At 38.5% G+C, this 22,442-nt stretch overlaps 1 protein-coding gene and 1 long non-coding RNA gene across 2 annotated transcripts; one reads left to right on the forward strand and one right to left on the reverse strand.

Moving 5' to 3' along the window:
* Positions 1–1,855: 1,855 nt before the first annotated feature.
* LOC149844464 (uncharacterized) lies at positions 1,856–3,741 on the reverse strand. The gene is made up of 4 exons (XR_016430402.1): positions 3,566–3,741; positions 3,239–3,308; positions 2,956–3,052; positions 1,856–2,163 (listed from the first exon to the last, which is right to left on the reverse strand). It is a non-coding gene; the product is annotated as an uncharacterized LOC149844464 (long non-coding RNA).
* An 11,356-nt stretch (positions 3,742–15,097) lies between these two features.
* Positions 15,098–19,051, forward strand: BGLU41 (beta glucosidase 41). The gene is given in 13 exon segments (XM_089997170.1): positions 15,098–15,211; positions 15,359–15,425; positions 15,514–15,605; positions 16,533–16,552; positions 16,720–16,811; positions 16,897–16,984; positions 17,158–17,413; positions 17,493–17,608; positions 17,676–17,899; positions 17,991–18,022; positions 18,106–18,208; positions 18,286–18,394; positions 18,841–19,051. Coding segments are annotated over 13 exon segments (1,524 nt in total).
* Positions 19,052–22,442: the final 3,391 nt, after the last annotated feature.

The raw sequence follows: 22,442 nt of genomic DNA on the forward strand, positions 1-22,442 counted from the left end.
TTGCCACTGCCCTGCGGACCGCAATTTGGTGGTGGGAGTTCTCGAGTAGCATGACCATTTGCTCTCTAACTAAATGCAAGCATTTCAATTGTTTGAAGAAATTACTCTACGTAGATTGAGAATTTGAAGCAAGAAATGGTGTGCAAAACAATATCTGCACAAGTGATTGTTAGAGTGCCTCAAAGAAGCTAAGTCTAGTTTCTCACCATTTCTTATGAATGAAGGCAAGTTCACTTAATTTGACCTTGTGATTACTCAGTCGCGTCATTTCTCATGTGAATTTTCATATATTGGTGGATTTCTACTTTCATAGGGCTGATTTCAATGAATCTTTAATTCTTCTTTTTGTGATGAGGAACCATCGCTAGAGCGAGGAAAACCCCGGGTGGGGCCCCACGACCATCGTGGCCCACCTCTGAAAGCTACAGACACGAGTTCAATTCCACTCATCCCCTATGTTCATACCTCTCTTAAATATTATGATGCAAGTTGTGATCAAATTTGACATTATAGGTGGATTCAGCATGGTCAATTTAATAAGAATAGATCATTGAATCATATTTTGTTGATGAAAAAATATGATTTTGTAAATCATAAAATTTTATGTATACAAGTTGTATTTTGACAACTTAAATATCAATCTTTACTAAATGAATGATGCAAATCACATCTATGGAGTCCTATTTAATCAAAACGACTTGCATCAATGAAATCACAAAGAAGGGTACGAAGATAGGGATGAATGGAACCCAACTCTACAGACACACCCGTGTTTCAGTAGGGTTTGATTCGGTGCCTTCAACTCAGAACCCTCACAACCACCCTGCTGGCCATGCGGGCAACCCCGCTGTGGCAGTTAATTCTTCTAACATGCTTTCTTTACTTTTGGTTTTCAATGAAAATGTGAACTAAAAAAAATATGGGTCAAAAAATTGTTATGGTATGGAGTCTAGAAACTTATGCTGTGTGAGTTTTTGGGCATATTATCCTTTGCACATCTAACTCTGTCATTAGGAGGGTTTCAATCCTACTAGTACCAGTCCCAAGCCTGAATAAAGGAAGATGGTTGATGTTAGTATCACATAAAATGCCTAAATATGATGGTTTTATGTATTTTCCATGTCCATGAAGAATGTTGTCTCTGGTTTCAGATGTTTGGAGATCAGTAGGATAAGTGATTTTTTATATTGTTTTACACTTCTATTTCATTGATGGGCTGGTGGCAAGTCGCTTGAGTGGTAGTGGGCTTGGGGAGAAGGTGCTGACCTCTTCGTCCTAGGTGCAACTCCCACCTAGTGTGCGGGTGGCCGGGTGCCTTTCACTAGTGAGCTCCATAAAGGCTGCGTGTAAATGCCACTGAAGCAAACAGCGCCAGTTCACCGATGGCACTGTAGGTGCTGTCATTGTTTGATAACAGTGACATTTTTTTATCTACAACGGCAAGTATAACTGCCACTGTAGGTTACCTATAGCAGCATTAGGTAATTGTCGTTACCCTACAGTGGCATTTACAACTGCCACTATAGGTCCTACTTCAGGCCTGCTTTGAATTGCCACTAGTACATACAGTGACAGTTTAAACTGCCATTGAAGGTATAGCAGCTCTTATAAACTGCCACTGTTGACTCAACAGTGGCGATTGCAGACTGCCACTAATGGCAATCTTCCAAAGCTGCCACTATTTCCAACCTAAACATTTTTTAAAAATAAATTTACTATAAAGTGTCACTATTTCCTCTTGAATCCCCACTGACTGATTAAATTTCTCCAACCATAGGAACCTGCTGAAAATCCAGCAAAAGTAGAGCCAAAAAACTCTAATACAATCACAAGCCAGTCAATCAACATAATAAGGTCATTCAAGAAAAATAACAAAATTAGCTCTTAGTTGTCTCATACAGAAGTTTTCGAGAATGAAATACAAATTTGTTTAGTTTGAAAACAGAATGATGATTAAATCAATATGAATTACATACTACACTTACCCATAAGATAGACAAATGACTACTAAAAGCTAACAGACAACATAAAGTGCTCACAATTCTACAATAAGATTCTTTTAGCTTGTTGAGCATGAGCATGTCAATAGGTTTCGCCAAAGGATCAGTTGGCAGGCCAAGTTTGATGATGACGTTGAATCCATAAGAGGCATCTTGATATATCCTGCAAGAAGAACATCAATCATCAAAACATCAAGCAAAAAAGGAAAATGACTATTTAAATGAAACAAGGAAGCAAATTCACATAGATAAGACAAAAATGCCATCACATGTCAATGTTTATACTCAAAACGATAAAATTAAAACCAATATATCACAATGGTTCATATTTACGCAGAATAAATAGTTTCCAAACCAGCAATGATAATTGATCTGCTAATTTCATATGTTTGAAGCTGATGTTTAGAATTTTTAACATTAGCCACTTATCTTCTACATATCACAACAAAATAAAGAAAATCATCATGAAACTCATGAAATCTGCAAAGATCATGCATTCTATTAGATCAAGGATTGTTGACAAATTAGAACTAGGATTTTGTGGCATAGACAACTCCCAAAAGAAAACAACCTAAACAAACACTTGTTTCTTCAAGGTGGCAATATTTTTCTGTGTAAATCTTGAATGGTAGTTATGGTCAAACTCCTCTATGGTATAGACAAAAATCAGGACTTTTCCAACTACACATATACAGTATTAGTGAGCATTTTGCATGATGCAAGTGTTCCCTTATTGATGAAACACTGAGTTTGTCAAGCAACTCCTCTGTCTGCCGAGTTGATGTCTACATTGTCTAGGGAGAGAGAGAGAGAGAGGAGGTGAGAAAAGTCAGCTAAAGGAGCAGGAAAAAAGCTTTTCCACAACATACCATTTCTGATATTATAATAACAATATCAACAAGCAATTAACCAGATATAGAAAACTTAAAAATCTGTTAAAATAGATCATACTAACCTTAAAACTTTCATAGGCATAATTTTCAATCCATTTCCAGTAAGGGTGATCGCTGGCATCATGATCCAAAACTCTCTGCAGCTCCCTATATTAGATTCTTCATAACAAGTGACTTTATATAAGAATTGTGCATTAAAATCATAAAATACATGATAAAAATTATAATCGGCATTAGGATCAGTAACCTGAATCGGTGACCCATTAGGGGTCTGATCCGAGTCAACTCGGGCGATTCCCGAGTCGACTCACTGGGTTTGCCAACTATGGAATTTTGCATGTTTACCTCATTTTTCTCAGTCCCTTCATGGTGCAATATACCACTAGCAGTTCCTCTATCTAGTTGTCGAAGCTTCCTGCAATAAGCAACCATATCATAAGGGTCTTTTTCCCTTGTTAAACATTGTATTTAGCATTTGTTTATAAATCCAATTTGTTCACAACAGAGAAGTTGAAAATTTTCAAAATATAGATTAATAAACATCCAAATCCCACTTCTGCGCCATTAGGCAATTGGGTTGTAGCTTAAAGGGGTTATCCCTCGAACCTCTACAACCTAATATCATAATTTGGTAATTCAAGAAGCATTTTAAAGTGCAATTATTTAAAAGACCTTAGACTTCAAGCGTGTTGTTCCACCATAAGTCTGTATCCTTTCTACATGCCTTATGTCTGGCATGTAATCTGACCTCGTCAGAGAAGACCTTAGACTTCAAGCTTGTTGTTCCACCATAAGCCTATACCCCTTCTACATGCAATCCAGAGCCCTTCATGTCCATAAGTTACTTTCGCAAGCCTTCATCAGTACAACCCAAAGTATAAGCATTCACTCTAGCATTGATAAACTACTGAAAGAAATTTGCAAAATTCAAACAAACAGGTAACAGAACTAAATTATCCATGAATGAAGAAAAATACTGAATGAGTTAATGAAGCTACAAATTCTAGTTATGTGGGAATGAATAAAAAGACATGCCAGGCACACCTGTATCATCTGAAAATGCTGACTCCAATATTTTTGGATGAGCGATGCTCATCCTCTGAGGATGAACAAACAGGGCGGATGAACTGCCAATAATATGTAGATGCATAATGGATTCAAGCAGAATCAAGATAGAACCACCAAAGAGACCAATTCAATGAAAAACTGCATGAAGAACATGGGCTATGGCTTAAGGACTCACCCGCCACCTCACAAAACTCTTCACTTCGCTATGTAACACATTTAAGCAACCAAAAGGCTTAAACATGCACTAATAATTCCGAAAGTAAGTACAACCAACTCTATAAATGAATGTCGGTCTCAAACCTTCTATGTAGCCATGGACTCAACACAAATCTAACACCCGCAACTTTACGTAAGCCAGCCTGCAATACAGAACTCTTCTGATATCCTACCCAGCAAAAACATGTTGTGCTCAAATCTAAAGTTTGCCTAGCTCCTGAACAAAAAAAAAGGACAAGGAGAATAAAAAGAGCTAATGGATCCTCACGATATTCGGATCTTCGTCCTTGATCGCGTTCGCTACCTGTAGAATCGCCTCGATGTTAGTCTTCTTCTCAAGCGACGCGGACGCGATCCCGACAGACTCCCCTAGAGACCCCCGCCGGGAGCTCTGCAGCTGCTCGCTTTCTAGGGTAGCCCTGACCAGGCGCTCCCAATTTCTCGCAACCTTAGCCATCTCTCCGCCACGATCTGAGATCCCCAAACCAAGACGTCGGGGCAGAAAACTCAGATCTGCATGGAGAAGGCGCGATCGTCGACGAATCAATCCATGGTTCCTTCGGATCGAAGGATGGGTTTGGAGGAGAGGGATTTCCGCGTGTGGGAATGGAGAAAGAAACCGAGGGAGAGAGAAGAGGGGGAAAGGGGGGGGGGGTGAAGTCTGTGAAGACAACAACGGGGAGAAGGTATGGGGAAGCGCGATCGTCAACGGGTTCCAGAAACTTGGTGAAGATCGAGGACAGAGAAAGGGTGAAGGAGCGAGGACGAAGAAAGGAAGAAAGACGCGGCAAATTTGTTTTTTGGGGAAATAGAGGGTGAGGGTTGAGAATAAAAGGAGATATAGTGCAATTTTTAACCTGCCACTACGTAAATTTCGTTGTAGTGGTACCATACATTTAGCGGCAGTCTCCTAGGTACCATACATTTAGCGGCAGTTTTGAAGGTGAGGATCGATTTAGCGGCAGTTTTAAACTTAGGTACCCTGTAGCAGCTTCCCCAACTTGCCACTTTTTTTAATCAATAGTGGCATTTTTTCAAGACTGCCGTTGATTCCATCTTTTGTTGTAGTGATAGCATCTTGAGATCACTATGTTATTTGATATTGCTAGTTTATATATAAATTGTTGTTTTGGTAAGATTTTTGTTGTCTTGACCTTAATGTTGCTGATATGGATTTGTGAGATCGTAAAAGTCTGGTGATGAAATGGTTTTCTTATGCCTGAGATTGACCAATAGTTGATATTGTTTGTGTTTTATAGTGTTGTGTATCTAGAATTATAAGCATAATATTTTGCTGCATAAGTACACTAAAACTAGTATAAGGCTCCTATCATTTTTGCTAAAAGTTCAAAATTTTAAGGAAACTAGTATAAGGCTTGACTGTCATTATGCTAAAAGTTCAAAATGTTAAGGTATATGTATGTAGGGCTGGTAATCGAGCCAAACAAATTGAATTGGGCATGTTCAAGCTTGACTCGTTTACTAGTGGATTGAGTTTGTAACTTAGCTTGTGTTCACGTTGAGCTCGGCTTGTCCCTAAATGAAATGAGTCAAACACAATTTGTGTAATGCCTCAGGCTTTCAGACCCTTTAAAAAAAATGACTTTTTAAAATTGTTAGCGGAAACATTTTTTAATAGGGATTCAAAACCTCGGGCAGGTTATGTTTAACTCAAAACGATATACTGAATTACAAAAAAATAATATAACATAGATAAAATACTTTTATTTAAAAGAATGATGTATCATTTAAAATATTATAAAACCAATATAATGTCATGTGTATGAATTCAGTACCCGAGAAAGAAAAATGATTGGCTCATCGACAGTGCCACAGCATTCCGCATCTGCTCCATAGCTATATCATATTTTTTCAACTACAATAATCTGCTCATAAAATGTGTCAGACTTATGAAAGCCTACTAGGGATCCATATTAATTCTAAGTAAAAGTATAACATTTAACATTTATAACACAATGTTTTAGATGATGTATAATGGATATAAGAAAAAACATGATTCAGAAATGTTAATATAGTGAATAGAAAATTCAGATGTCATAGTAAAATACTATTGAGATGTCACAATTCATAAACATATGCATGCTTTAATCAGAGAAAGAAACATGTTTTAAGTACAATAACACTATAATTAATTTAAGCAATAATTATATTTTGATAATTAACTCTCACTGTGGGTACTCACAGGAAAAACTTTGAGTCAGTTGAGACCGTGCGAGGGTTTATTATGCTATATATTTTAATATCTCGCATGACTAATTAGTTATATGACTCTACAGGGGGCGGTTCAATAATCAGGAGAGAAGTCCACCCTAGGCCAAAAACAAGAATGCACCCTAACCTTATGAAGAAGTATGAAAACTACCTACCTACATTTCATCTGTGGTAGATCATGTCCTGTATCTCCAATGGCCAGAGATGTCAAGTCATTACCACTCGAGGGATATATTAACAACAGTATCCATCAGAGTTTGTACCTTCTACCCTCTTAAAGGTAGGCCAAGCTTTGAATGGAGAATAAAGAGCTTTTCTTTCTTAGTCATTATTTTATTATTGTGTCTGCCTCTTGTGCTTTTCAGGGCACCGATGGCCTGCGTACCCCATTTGGGTAGCCAATGTTTTATGACACAGTTATATGTTCTCTCTCATTCAGTGAAAGCTCTGTATACTTTCGAGTATGCGCATGTGAAGGTGGATATCACTTTAGGTATGTGTGTATGGATCATTTTATCTTTCAGTGTTGCTCTGACACTCTTGACCTTTTTTAGCACCTTACCTATTCAAGCTGGTCCAATTGTCACATTTGACATAATTTTTATGTTTTTAATATGTCATAAATCACACAGTATATGTTTCTTGAACCTTGGCTCCATTTTGAGCCATAAATGACCCTTACGTAGTTACATATATGTATGACTCGTCAGGTTTCACAAACCCTAGCAATATAATTGAATTATTTATTTATTGCATGAAAATCATGATTTTTCATGTAAATGAATGCATGTGAGTATAAAACAATATATGAGCATATATGTGCGAACACATTTTCTTGTAATATCATATATGCAAAAATATTTTATCTCCTTAAAAATATTATTTTTCCTTGTAATATAACCATTTGCTTGAAAATATTTATTTTTCTTGAAAAATATTTATAAAAGATTTATTTTCTAAAAAAAATTTGCACTTATGCATTAATCAAATAAAACAACCAATCATAAAGTCAAACAATATAATTTTATGAACATTTGGTAGGAAGAGACCCTACCTCGGAACGTTTGTCAATAGAAGCAAAAAAATTTCAAAATAACTTGGAAAAATTTCCTTTTGAAGACTTTGGTGATTCCTTCGAGGCGTAACTTCGTCGAAGGAGGTTCATAGACTTAAACCTTGTTGTGCTAAGTTAATTTGGGCAGAGTTTAGGTAGGGTGGAGGAAGGTGGAGCCAAGTCAAGCCAAGCCTAGTAGGGTGTTGGTCAAATCGGAGGTACTTAGGAGGGGGCTAAGTAGGTCAAGGCTTAGGGCTCAAATCGGGTTGGGTTTTAAGGGAAGGTAGGCTAGGCTAGGGCTAAGTTCAGACAAAGGACTTAGCTAGGTATGAACTTAAGGATTGAGTTAACCTAGTGGCTAGGAGGGAAATGTGAGCTAGCCTTGCTAGAAGGGAAGGTGGTTAAGTGAAGAAGAGAGAATGTGGCTAAGGGGAGGAGAACCACCAAATGGGGGTACGACTATAGGGCTAGAGGAGAGAGGGGAAAGCAAGAGAGTGAGAGAGGAGGGCTAAGTTGAGAACGAGGGAAAAGGGAGATAGGGAAGGGGGGGGGGTATTTATAGGAGGTAAGAGGCAAGGAGATCTTGTCAAGTGGCAAGATCAAGTTGCCGCTTTGAAGGATAAACCTTTCTCCTTTTAAAACAAGAAGCTCAAAACTATGTGTTGTCTCATGGTTTTGAGAAGCTAGTTAGTTAGGATCTAACTAGGTTAGTTTACTTTTTAGTCTAGTTAGCTAGGTTAGTTTAGTTACCTTTTCTAAATAAGTCCTTAGTGAAAATTTTATTTCACCCCTAAGCTATATTTACGATATGTTTTTAACTAAACAAGAGTTATATGGGGTTTGACTGAATCTGGTCAACATAGAGTGGAACAACTATGACCTTCATATCATATTTGTCTTTTAAATTTGGTAAAATTACCACTATGCCCCTAAAACTTGCCATGAGCGCTTTAGATGCATTATAACTCTGGTTTTTGTGAAATCAAGACTGTTCTTTTTAAAATTTCGATACAAATTCAATCTCATATGTAAAATTCTAAAAATAAACTAGTAAAATTATAATTTTACCCTTGGAATTGTCGGGCATGCTTAGGACTCGTACGAACTCAAATTTTGATAAAATCACTTTCGTTCTCTTTGAATTTTTGATGTGGACACCATTGTATATGACATAAATTAGATTTTTAAGTATGTTCATAACTCACTTTAATTTAGGTTTGATCCAGACTCAATTTAGAATGGGTTCACTTAATAGATCTAATACAATTTCTAGATCCTTAAATAATTTAGTAGTTTCTTCGATAATTAGATTTCTCTCTTAAAAAAATTTTAAATAAAAACTAATTACCACAGATCCATGATTTCAATGATCCAACGACTGAAATATTATCTATAAATACTTTGATTACAACAACCAGTGATAATTAATGTCAAAGTAGTTTATTCATAAATTCAAAAAAATTGGGAGTATTACAATTTGACTCCTGTAAAAATATTCTATGTTATATATATATATATATATAACACTTAGTAGTTCATGTAAGCATATGATGCTTATATGGCTTGGCTGAGGAGTCTTTCTCGCATCTCTTTTGGTTCTGCCCAGTTTTTCAATACCAACGAACCCACTCTTTAGAACACCCAAAGCCCTAAATGAGGGGCACTAATTCAAACCAAAGTGGAAAAAGAAAGTTTCTTCAGACCCTAACTTACCACCCACTAAAGGATATCCACAATGAAAGCCAAATTGATGGTTGAACCACATCATACGTAGAGCACCCAAGCGTTTTTTTCAGGCCAGCTCTATTCTCTTACCCTTCCATTCAATGCAAAGGGCTCATCTCATTGAGGGAAGAAAAATGTCAGTGTTGAAGGAGGAAGTTTTTGTGCGCAAGGTGCTGCTAAGCCCTCATGAAAAACCTCTGTTCGTGACCTTTAGCATAATATCCTAAGCCATTGGGGGCTTTCAAGTCCTTCATGTTGGCTCACCCTTTCAATTTATGCCAAACTAGAATCCCATTCGAATCTACATTTGGATTTTATTTAAAGGATTCATGTCAGGAAAAAATATGTTGGACTCAGATTCGGATCGGATATCAAAATATATTCGATCTGTTTGCTGCCCTAGTGGGTAATGCATGGTACTAGAGATGGTGCAACTTTCAGAAAGAATCGTTGTTGAATCCTCGACACAAAATATAGTATCCAATGTTTCAGCGGCTATCCATGGTTATCACCATCACCATTCTCTACCTCATTCAGTTATTCGGTTCTTCCACTCTTTTAATGAATTTAGGTGTTTGTTTGGATTCACAAAGATCATAATCTCATTCCTAAGAAACCCACACATTTTGCATGTTTAGGCTGTGACCGTGTATGAAAGGTAAACCCCGGGATTGGTTCCCCTCCTATATCGGATCTTCAAGTTGTAATTTCAATCTATGTACTCCGGTAGGGGTCTGCTTAACCCCCAACATATCTGTCCAATAATAATAATAATCGATATACTTGTCTCAATTTGGGGGTAATGTTTGCTACCCTTAGAGCTGTCAACAGGTTCGGCTTGTATTGGGTACCCAACTCGACCCGAACCCAAATTTTTGGGTATCGGCATGAAAAGTGTTGACTCGAATAATATTTGGGTCAACCCGAACCTGACAAGAGCAATATGTGAGCTGGGTTTAGGTTATCATTTTTGCCGGGTACCCGACCCGAGTATTTTATATATGTTTTAATAAAGATAAACTTTTAAAATTATGCGGGTCTGGGTTTCCGATTCTATATTGTCTGGTCTAGGTCAACCCTGACCCATTGACAGCCCTAGCTATGCTTGTGGGTAAGGAACCTTCTAGTAAAATATGTAATAATTTTATTTTTTTTGCACATCTGACCCTTCAGATGTGATCTACATATTAAGTTTAGTAAAAACTGACCTTCAAATCATCTTTTTCTAACTTGTATGTCAGATTTCAAGAGTTGACAAATTAATGGCCTACAATGTATTAGATTTTTAAACCTTCCACTCATGGATGGGTGATTCTATTTACAGTTATTTTAACTCCATCAATGAAAACCTAGGGGTCTGCCTAACCTCAGCTTGACTATAAAAAAAAAAAAACTACCATTGGTTTCACTCTTTTTTTTTTCAGAGTATAGAAGAATGGAAGAGATGAATCCACTGGATCTTGTGTTCATTTTTAGCTATCACCATGAGTAGGTCTTTCCTTGTTGGAGTACTCAGGACTGAAAGCCATTGATCCAGCTTATGCTTTTCCTGTTCATGTTGTCAATACGATTTTCTTTGGCAGATAAATAAAGAAAAATATCTTCTCATTCTGAAATGGACACACTTTACCTTCCAACGAGTGGTGGTGTTTTTAATGCTCATCTCTTTTGTCAGTAGTAGTTTAGTGTGTTCTTTTTATTTTTTTATGACAAAGTTTGCAGAAATGGGTAACCCCTCGATGGGGGTCATCGACACATAAACTTTTGCAGAGACTCATCAGCAAAAGGCACCTGCACACCTGTATTAGTTGTTTAGTTGAAAGCCATCTTTGTGTGATTGGCTGAAAAGTATTCTACTTTTATAGCAAAACTTTTGCATATAGAAAACACTTTTTATGTTAATGATTAAAAAGAAGAAAAAAAAAAAAAGGAGAAAATGGCATCTCTCTTGAAAAAAACTGCACTTAACAGGAAGACTTGGTCGCTGGCTCAACCTGCCACACCTACGATCATCGTATCGGCAGCATAGAATTCTGAGGGTAGTAGGACCCCCACCCCCGGCACCTATACTAGGCATCGGCTTTAGCAGAGAGGAGACACCCATAGGAGTCGAACCTTGATCACCCGTCTAGTGGCCAAGGCCCCACCCCACTTTGCCAACCCCCCTTGGGCCGGATATGTTGCATGCATCCTAGACAAGCGTAGTTTAAACGGCAACTTGTTTGCAGAGAAATATCTCGATATCTTAATTTTTTGTGTTTACCAATGTGGTCAGTGGGGTGCTGCCTGAAGCTGAAGGCTCAAAGATTGAATCCGGCTGGCGCATGGGGGCTGCCATTGATTGATCCCGGTTAGGGGATGTAAGACTGGGTGGTAGTGTCATTAACTGACCAGGTTCTCCCTTAGGGTTTTCCTTCATCATAAAAAAAAAATCTAAATTATCTCATGTCTCATATAACTTGGGTCTCCTTGATCAATTACCCAAAGGTATCATGTGATCGGTCCTATGACCATGGCTACAAATGGATAGGATATGGTTGGAAATTCGACATGTTTTTCAGATATGAATCCTTTAAGTAAAACCCGAATGCAGACTCGCGGGTATGTTCAATCGGATCTCTTTCAGATTCTGGTCAGCATTTTAAGTTAGATCTGGAGTTGATCCTAATCAAAATCCGAACCTAATGCATTTTTTTACATGGAAATAGCTTGTTTTGTTCTCTTTTTTTTCAAATCCAATATGATCACATATATTTTGGATTCAGAATCCATCTATAACCTTCTTGGATCTAGTACATTTGCACCCCTACCTCTGACCCAAGCTAAGGGACTTGACTTTAGATTTGTCTGGATTCATTTTATAAATTATCTATAGATCATAAAAAAATGAAATGGATAAGAGAGGTGACCGTGAATGGGATAAGGCGTGCATAGGGTTACGATCACAATGATGATGATTAATAGATTGTTAAAGGTTTGGCGGAAAAGGGGACCAAAACAGTACCAATGACGTCCAATATTCGATCATTAAAAATTCTTAAACAAGACTCCTTGCTTGGGTTATTTACAAAAAAATGCTTAACATATTTTCATAATTCAAATTCATTCCCCAAAATTTTTAGAATTCAACACCATACCTACTTTTCTCCTCAATTATCTAAATACATACCAAGCCACTAATTTAACCATAAGTAATGTATAATTTATTAAAAAACTACTCCATATTTTTTTATTTTTACTCAAAAAAACTGCCCCATGCAGAAAGACCTCTGTCCATATTGGCGCAACACTCTAAGAGCTTACCCCTCAACCCCAAGAAGTCATCAAGCTTCGGCTTACCCACGGGGGTGACACCCATGGGATTTGAATCTAGACTGCCTCATCCAACTACCCAAACCCCTTGGGTAAAAAAAAAAACCTACCCATTTTACCTTTATTAAGTGTATCTCTTTTTAGTCTTTGCCCTCATATATATATATATATATATATACAGAGAGAGACCGTGTGTCCCACAACGCTATCAAACTGCTTTTTGAATTTACGCGATTTTTTCTTTAAAAACACATAAAAAAAGTCAGAACCCTCGAAGTCAAACCTTTTCTACTGACTTTTTCGGCACCGATGTATTTTTGGTGCGGTCAAACACACCCTCAATGAGGGTAAATTAGGTCAACTTCATTGCATAATCATATTCACAAATATCGCCTAGATTTTGGGATGTCGTGATATCATGGGGATATATTACAGCACGTAATAATTCAGATAATATCGTGAGATATTCAAAATCTTGCCTATTTTGAAAATACCATGATTTTCTCGAGATATTATCGTGTCATTTTAAAGGGGCGTAGTTCTAAACTGCACATTTTCAAACAAGTCCCAATACTCAACGTTAAAAACATTCAATGCAATGAATAAAGTCCCAAGAGTCCCAACGTTAGGGGCGTTTGCATGTCAAGGAACCCTTGCGGCCGAAAACGGAATCTACCTCCCATCATGGGAACCGTTTTCGCGAAAAACCCACCTCAAGTGTGTATTTTGGCATGCTCGTCGAGGGTTTTCCGTGAAAATGGCTGTTTTCGCTGTTTGTGTTGTCATGGTGAGCCCCGTAGAAATGAACGCCAATCCGCAGAAAATAGACATTTTCCGTGACACAAAAGGTGCTTACTTGGCACATTGGAAACCCAAATACACGCTGGAATCACTTATATTATTGATCGTAGGAAAGAGAAGAGGCCGCTAGTCAGGTGGTCTAGGTTCAAATCCCACAGCTATCACTCTTTGTGCAAGCCAAAGCCTAATGACCAATGTTATCAGTGGCCAAACAATTGAGGGTTGATACCAACAGTGACAACATTGGTGAGGGGTAAGCTCATAGAGTTTTACATGGTCAGGATAATGATCTTAAGTACGACAGGCAAAGCCAGCACGACTAGGTTTCTAATCCTGAACGCTGTTTTCTTTGTAAATATATATAAAAAAAGACTTTTCCTCTTAAAAAGGGTTAACTTTTCTATTTATATATATTAATACAATGTACCAACAGGAGCTCCGCTTGTCTGATAGGAGCAGTTAGTGGACGTCACCTTGTGTTGGGACGTTGCAAGTTCAAAACCCAAAGATATGGTTGTATAACTAGTGGGGGTCTACCTGCTGGATTATATAAAAACGTATTAATACAATGTGATATCATTGATTGACTGAATAATATGTTACCAATTAACTCATCACTTATTTTGTACTATCATAATATAAGCCTTATCAATATTATATCTCATATTACTGATAACTTTTTTAAATTTTTTGATATTTTATGTTTTATATATTATATTTTTAATAGACCGATATTTTTCCAAGATTTTCTCAAGAAAAACAAAAAAAAAATTAAAATCTTCCCAGATATTCCATTGCCGAAAATGACATTTGTGATTCTTCCAGATTATTGACGTTTGTTAAGGTAATGATAATTGCAGTGGGCATGTATTTGTACAAGTAAGGAGAAAACTAGGTATGGTTTTGTATTTTTATCATTTATTGGGGTATGAATTAATTTGAATTATAAAAAAACTGGTTATGTTTTTGCAAATAACCCGCATTTATTTTTAACCAAGTAGACATAAGTCTCACTTAGCGTAACCTGGACCCGACCCGTACCAAACCTTATAGGGCCAGCGTTTGGCAAAAAATAAGAAAGTCCAACTAGAATCTAGGTCGGACTTGAAGGGTTCGATAAATATATGGATCTGGATAAGGTTTGTGAAATTTCATACCAAACCCGAGCCCGACCCGAGTTCTGACTAAGATCCATAATTTTGCAATTTAAAAAAGATAAAAAAATATTATTTTACCAGTAATGGTCCGAGTCTGGTTCATGTAATCCTTATATGGTCTGTGCATCGTTTCTCTTATGGTGGGTCCAATTGGACCTGTTCAAACCCGGTATCATCATCTCAAATCAGGTTTGGGTCTGGTTTCACCTGGATTCAAACCAAACCCAACCCTACTCCTTTGCCTATTTAACAAGCCCACACCTTGACCTGACCTCACAAACATCAGATGTCCGTACGGTTCACCAACTGTAGCATTTTAAAATGATGGTTTGTGACTTCGTACAGTATTACAATTGACTCCCCAACTAGCAAAAATTTTCAATTCTTAATGAGTTGTCCAATGACATATATAGATTCAAGCTAATCCCATTTGCTTACGCTACATGCCTTGGTAAACTAGTTTACCAACCAAACTAGTTCTTCCTTTTTCAGAGGTTTTGCAGGGGGTGCCTTGACAAAACTTTTGGATTGCTTGTAGCGCTTGCTCACTCTATTTCTTCACAAAAAATATGGGCTGTGCTATTTATAGATGAGAAGAAAGAATATCTCCCAAAGCTTTCTATTGTTAGCTGACAGTTCATGGCTCCTACCACCCTCATGTTATTGTTGTGCTTGTTCATGAAGGCAGAAGCCATTAGCAGAGCCAGTTTCCCACCAGGATTTGTCTTTGGCACTGCATCTTCAGCCTACCAGGTCTCTCTCTCTCTCTCTCTCTCTCTCTCTCTCTCTCTCTCTCTCTCTTTCTCTCTCTCTCTCTCTCTGTGTGTGTGTGTGTGTGTGTGTGTGTGTGTGTGTGTAAATACTTTAAAGAATGAGTTCTAAAAATTTTAACCACTGAAGTTTGAAGGGGCAGTGACTGAAGGGAAGAAGGGCTTGAGCATCTGGGATACCTTCACTAGAAAACCAGGTCTTGACATGGAGTTTTTCATTTGACCAATTAGATGATACAAAGCTTCACAACTGAGTTTCTGATGCAGAATTGACTGGTTTTGCAGGGCGTATCGCTGATTTCAGCAATGCAGACATGGCTGTAGATCAGTATCACAGATTCAAGGTAGATTAGACATCCACTATCACCATTTGAGAAGTGGACTAGTTATAGTGAAACCACACTAGAATGCAGGCCATGCAAAATGATTGTGTATTGGGAAACCCTCTATCCACAAGATGACTCAATGATACACATCAAATGAACCAAACTGCTGGGCAATCTTTTGGTCTCATGGGTAATGCTGCTACTAACCTGAACCTGAGGTTAGTGGGTTGGGCCATCAGACTATTGGGTTTGATCGGGGTTAAGTCAGCCACCAAGCAGAAAATGAAGCCAGTCAAATGAGATAACTCAAACTGACTTTGTTGAAACCAGTTTACCAGATCAAGGATAACATGGTTAAAAATCTGAGGCTTGATCCAAGAACCAGCAGCATAAAATAACTGTGCAATTCTCTAGTCTCAAAGGAAACCAAATAATCAGCACCTTATAAACTCAGCTGTCTGATACTATTTCCTTGTTTTCTTGAAAGATCTATCTCAGGTCTGGTACTGCAAAGCTCTGCTCTGCAAGTAACTGTGAATCATTCTCTCAAAGCTCATCCTCTTTATGATAAAAGGATGTACACCCAATAGGGAACACTCCCAACTTATTGGGCATTTTGATATATCAAATAGATTGGTGGGCCACACAAGGTAGAAAAATCATGGGATGGACTCATCTCCCCTTCTTTTCTGTAGAAACTTTTCTGAGGGTGGGGAGGAGTCTCATTTTGTTTTCCATAGACACAAACACAGACACAATGCTTCACTAGACTTGTCTACTCCCACAAATGAGATAAAGATTTGTACATTTGAAAGGCTCACTGGACCTAGACTCCACGGACCTAGGTGGTGGCAAGGAATGCAATTAATGGACCTCCTTTGTCTAATTAATGGTTAATAATGGCTTGACCTATCAACTAGCAGACATGTATATGGCCTTGGTGCTAATTATGTTCTTTGTGTTTTTCTGATTGTTCAGTTCAACCACTATTCTAAAATGTTACAGTAATGAGAATTATGCCTGAAACAGAGTGATATAGACTTGATGAGTGACATGGGAATGGATGCCTATAGACTCTCTATCTCTTGGCCCAGAATCTTCCCAAGTAAGATATTGTCTCTTGTAGCTCTTTTTGAAATCCCCCAACTTTCTTGTGGTACATGAGCCTCCAATTATATTCTACAGATGGAAGTGGAGAACCCAATCAAGAAGGAATAGAATACTACCACAAATTCATAGATGCTCTCCTAGAAAAAAGTAAGCTTTCCAAAACATAATGAGCTTTATCTCTCAGGAAATTATTCAAGATAACAAAAAAAATTAATGAAGTGGATGTTGACAGATATCCAACCATATGTCACGCTTTTTCACTGGGACCTTCCACAGGCACTTGAAGACCAATATGGAGGTTGGTTGAGTGAGCAAATAGTGTAAGTGACCACCATGTAAAATTCTCATTTTCTTCAATTGTAATTGGTTTTTCCTATGCAAATTTTCAGTCACTAACAGAGGGCACCTCTATGTCCTGCACTCAACCAATCCTTTTCTAAATCAGCTGCATGAACTAGTAACAATTTCCTGAATGTCATTTCTCTGTTTACAGAACAGACTACAGAAACTATGCCTACACCTGTTTTCGAGCATTTGGTAACAAAGTAAAACACTGGATCACCTTCAATGAGCCTCATGGATTTTCCATATTGGGTTACGATGTAGGACTTCAAGCTCCTGGAAGGTGCTCCATCCTGTGGCATTTTTTCTGCGAGAATGGAGAATCATCAACTGAACCATACAAAGTTGCCCACAACATCCTGTTATCTCATGCTGCAGCGTATCATACATACCAACAGTATTTCAAGGTCTGGTCTTCTACTTGCAGCTAACCTATATGCATCTGCCTGCAAGAGTCAAATAATGTAGAGTATGAATGACATACAGGAAAGTCAAGGAGGGTTCGTTGGAATTTCCCTAGATGCCAAATGGTATGAACCCATATCTGACATGAAAGAAGACAGGGATGCTGCACAAAGAGCTATGGACTTTGGACTAGGATGGTAATCACAGGAACATGCAAACTTCCTCCCAACAAAATTGGTTGATTATAACTTAAACAAGTCACAGGTTTCTGGATCCTCTTATGTTCGGAAGCTACCCACGATCAATGCAACAACTCGTAGGCAGTAGGCTACCTAATTTTACATTAGAGATGTCTGAATCATTGGCTGGCTCCTTTGATTTCGTGGGCATAAATCACTACACAAGCTTGTATGCCAGAAATGATCGAAGCAGAATACACAAGCTGGTGTTGCGAGATGCTTACTCTGATTCTGCAGTCATTACAACAGGTTAGAAAATCTGTTGTTATTTTTTGCATTCTTTTTTATTTTTGTAAATAGTGACTCTCCCGTGCTTAATCCTACATAATCTTGGTTGCAGCCTTCAAGGGTGGAAAGCAAATCGGAGAAAGGGTATATTTTAACTTAGCCATTTTTGCAGCTAACTTGAACCTTTTTGGCTTAACCTCACTGCTTGTGAAATGCATTTTCTTCAGGCTGCTTCACGCTGGCTACACATCGTCCCTTGGGGTATACGCAAGTTGGCCCTGTACATCAGGGACAAGTACAGGAATCCACCAGTAATTATAACAGAAAATGGTAAGCAACATCTATGAATTCATGAATCTGCCAACTTTGAATCAGATTTTTTTGAATAATTGAATCAAATAATGCAGGTATAGATGATCCAAACAGCCCTTTTATTGGATTAGATAAGGCATTGCAAGATGATAAGAGAATTGGATATCACAAGGAGTATCTCTCAAATCTATCAGCAGCTATAAGGTACATGATAAAAAATAAGAGAGAGAGAGACATATGCAAAGGTCCAATATTTCAAAGGCTCAATAACCTGGATACTTGGGGAAGTGGTCAGCTTCTATCTCCAAGAGATTCAGCAACTCAAGATTAAGTTACACAAATCAATCCACTGTATCAATGTTACAATCAACTTAAGGACTAGCCTGACCTAATATAGGTCGACCAAGGAGGTGTTCCATTGACTTAATCGCATTAGAAAGGGTCAAGTAGAACCAGTATGCCTTCAACTGGGGATCCAACCACATAAAGGAATCCTGCAAGTCCTGGCCAGGTCCTTGCACATTAATCAGAACTGCAAAACAAGACTAGAATTTTGGCAATCATTATAAAGATGCTTTAGACGAACACCACACAGACATAAGAGACTGATGAACTAAAAATTGTTCAATGTATCACAATATCAAATGCAGGCTAGATGGTTGCAATATAAGGGGCTACTTTGTATGGTCGCTACTTGATAATTGGGAATGGAACTCTGGATACACTGTGAGATTTGGACTCTACTTTGTGGACTACAAGAACAATCTGACAAGAATTCCCAAAGCATCAGCTGGATGGTTCAAAAGTTTTCTTGGAGGAAATGATTCTGATTTTGGAGCCATGCTCAATCAATCTTACTAATTTGAAATAGATACTCACCAGCATGATTGTAAACAACAAATATCATGCTTGTGCAGATTTATTTGCTATTCTTTAGTTAACAAAATCCATCAAAATAGAATTTCAACGTGTATCTCGTGCAAGCACTTCTTTTATCTACAACAATTTCTTCTCAAGTTCACCTAGTCTGTCACCGACTAGATCGAGAAAAAGTTAACCAGCCTTAAGAGTGAGACAGCCACCGTGAACAACGCCATGAGCTCGGACAAGGACCATGTGATCAGCATATCGACTGACAGCATTTGCATGTTCTGTATCTCCTTTCCTACATAGCATTCTGAAGTGTATTACTGTCTTCCACAAATAAGGCAATAACCTCTCAAATTCCAATAAGAAATACAAAGTCAAAGAATAAAGAACAAACAAGGATTGAGGAGCTAAGGGTATTTAAAAACAAAAATATCCAGAGTTAACTGATCATTAAGATGGTCAAAGGACTCCCCACCATGAATTGATTGAAAGAAATGTATGTGAATGACCGTACATTTTTCACGAGTCTACAACTAAAAACAAGCACAGTATAAACATAAGTGAGCATCGTATATTGAATTTGTTAATCTGATATGCCTTGAGTAAACAGAGCAAGAGGAAAAGATTATCTGTTTCAGCTATGTTGAACTTCAGAGGAAAGATTTTTCAAGCACTAGAATTCTCTGTGTCGATTCAAAATCCAAACCAAAAACACAGAGAAGCACGATGTGCAGAGCCACTGCATAATAAATCTAAAGATTTTTTTCATTGATCTTTTCTATGAAATTAGTGCTTACAATCACCAGCACAACATTGAACATGAAAAAAACCAACCCTGATAATGTGAGCTAAACAATCTCAGATCCGCATATGTATCAAGCAAAAACACCACAATTCTGAATGAATCAGAAGAAATTAGAACTTTTACACGGGTTTACAGCATCGAGTCCCTGCACAACAAAATGGCGCGACCGTGTCAACCTGGCATCTTCAAACTCGAACCGTAGTAAGCCTTTTCCGACCCGAGCTCGAAAAGTATCTTGGCTTTCCCGTCTTGCGAAATTCCAACCAGCCTGTTGATAACGTCCTGCAAAACCTCCACATTGATGAAGCAGTTCCTCTTCAAAGCCTCCTCACACAATTCACGAGCCATGTTTATATCATCTCCCTTGCAAAGAACAGGAATGACTGTTTCGTATGTCGACCGATTCGCTATCAATTCACGCTTCTCCATTTCACAGAGCAATTTCTTAGCTTCTTCCGCGTTACCCTCCTCGCAATACCCTTTGATCAACACATTGAAACTAACCACATCCGGTTTCAGGCCTCTCGACTCCAATTCATCGATCACCTTCGCAGCTTCTGACGTCTTCCCGTCCGCCATCAATCCGCGCATCTTCGCATTGAAACTCTTCGTATCCGGCTCCACCCCGCAACTCCCCATCTCCACCCAGACCTTCTCCGCCTCCGACCGCCGATCCCCGCGATAGAACCCGTTCAGCAGAGTGTTGAATGTGACCAAATTGGGGCTGACCCCGTTGTTCTTCATCTCTCCGAGCAACGACAACGCGAGATCGAGGCTACCCACCTCGCAGAACGCCCGGGCGAGGATGTTGTACGAGTAAACGTCCGGTTTAACCCCCAATTTCTCCGGCAATTCGCCAAAGAGTGCCCTGACCTTGTCGAAATCCTTCGAATCGGTGCAGGCGGTGAGCGCGGCGTTCATGGACTTCACGGTGCGGGGGCAACCGAGGGCGGGGAGCTCGTCGAACGTCCGGAGGGCGTGCTCGACCATGCCAGCGCGTCCGTAGAGGGTGATGAGGCGGATGTAGAAGCCCTCGCTGGCGAGGCGGGTGTGCTTTTTCTGCTCCTCGAGGATCTCCTCAATGCAGGAGAAGCGCTTCGCGGCAGCGAGGCGGAGGACGGTGCGCTCGTAGACGTTGTGCTTGCAGCGGAATCGGTACTCCTTGGAGCACTCCTTGAACTTCTCCACGAGGCGCTCGTAGTTGCGCTCTCCGAAGATGTCGTTCACGGCGCTCTTCAGGCGGGAGTTGGCGATGGTGGTGGAGGTGGTGGTGCAGAAGGAGCGAGGGAGGAGATAAAGACGAGTTCGAATAAGAAGGCGAGAGGACGCCGCCGACGACATCGCGGCCTTCGTTCGTTTCTGTTTTCTTCCTCTTGGAGAGGTTGGGAGAGAGAGGGTCGTAGGGTTTTAGCCTTTCAGGGGTTTACTGTCAACGGGTCGGTTTGTATCGAGTCTCAGATCCGAACCGAACTCAAATTTCTGGTTATGGGCATTAAAATTACCGACCCGAACCCCACCCGAGCAATATGCAGGCCGTATTTGGGTCATGATTTGTGTTGAGAACTCAACCCAACCCGGCTTTTTTACAGGGTACCTGACCTGGCCCAAGTATTTTATATGTATTTTTAATAAAAAAAAATTGAAATTATGTCGATCGTCTGAGACTTCATTTTTGTGACACTATACGAAGAAACACTTTTGCTGGTGCATCCACCTGGCGTGCGTATTTTCATTGGCACTATTTTAAGTAGCGCCAATGAAAATGTGAGTTATATTGGCCCTAGATGTACCCATCAATATAAAAACTTTTTTATCATAAACAAAACATGCATCAGTAAAAAAAAAAATCTAACGCAAAAAAAAATACATTTTTAAAGAGTTTTTTTTTGACGTACAAAAAAGTGCACCAGTAAAATAAAAATACATTTAAAAAATCTAACCATTTTCACTCATGCACAGGCTCTTTCCCCCTCTCTCTTCCTATTTGTGTTTCCTCTCTCTCCCTCTCACTCTATATATCTATCACCATCGCCACTAACATCTCCTCTTTTTGTTTGTTTGTGTTCCCTCTCTATCCCTATCACCACCACATTCGACTGTCTACCACCACCAGCGGTATCATCTCCAGCGTCCTCACTCGACGGCATCCTCTTCGACGTCCTCATCCAAGATATGCTAAATCTGATTGATTTTATCTATACTTTAAGTTTAGGAGTTTTAGATTATAAACAATTTTTTTATAATTTATTAAGTGAATGCACATGCTAAATCGATTTTGTTTCAAGTATGATTTAAATTTTAAGGGTTTTATATTTTAATTATTAATTTAGAAATTTATTTAGTTAATGCATGTTTAATCTGATTTAATTTTTAAGTATGATTAATATTTTAAGAATTTTATATTTTAATTGCTATTTTAGAAATTTATTTAGTGAATGCATGTTTAATCCAATTTTATTTTCAAGTATGATTTATATGTTAGGGGTTTTATATTTTAATTACTAATTTAGAAATTTATTTAGTGAATGCATGCTTAATCTGATTTTATTTTTTAAGTATGATTTAGATTTTAGGGGG

The sequence above is a fragment of the Nuphar pumila genome, chromosome 2, assembly GCF_984573655.1.
Source record: "Nuphar pumila chromosome 2, dmNupPumi1.hap1.1, whole genome shotgun sequence".
NCBI classification, from domain to species: domain Eukaryota; kingdom Viridiplantae; phylum Streptophyta; class Magnoliopsida; order Nymphaeales; family Nymphaeaceae; genus Nuphar; species Nuphar pumila.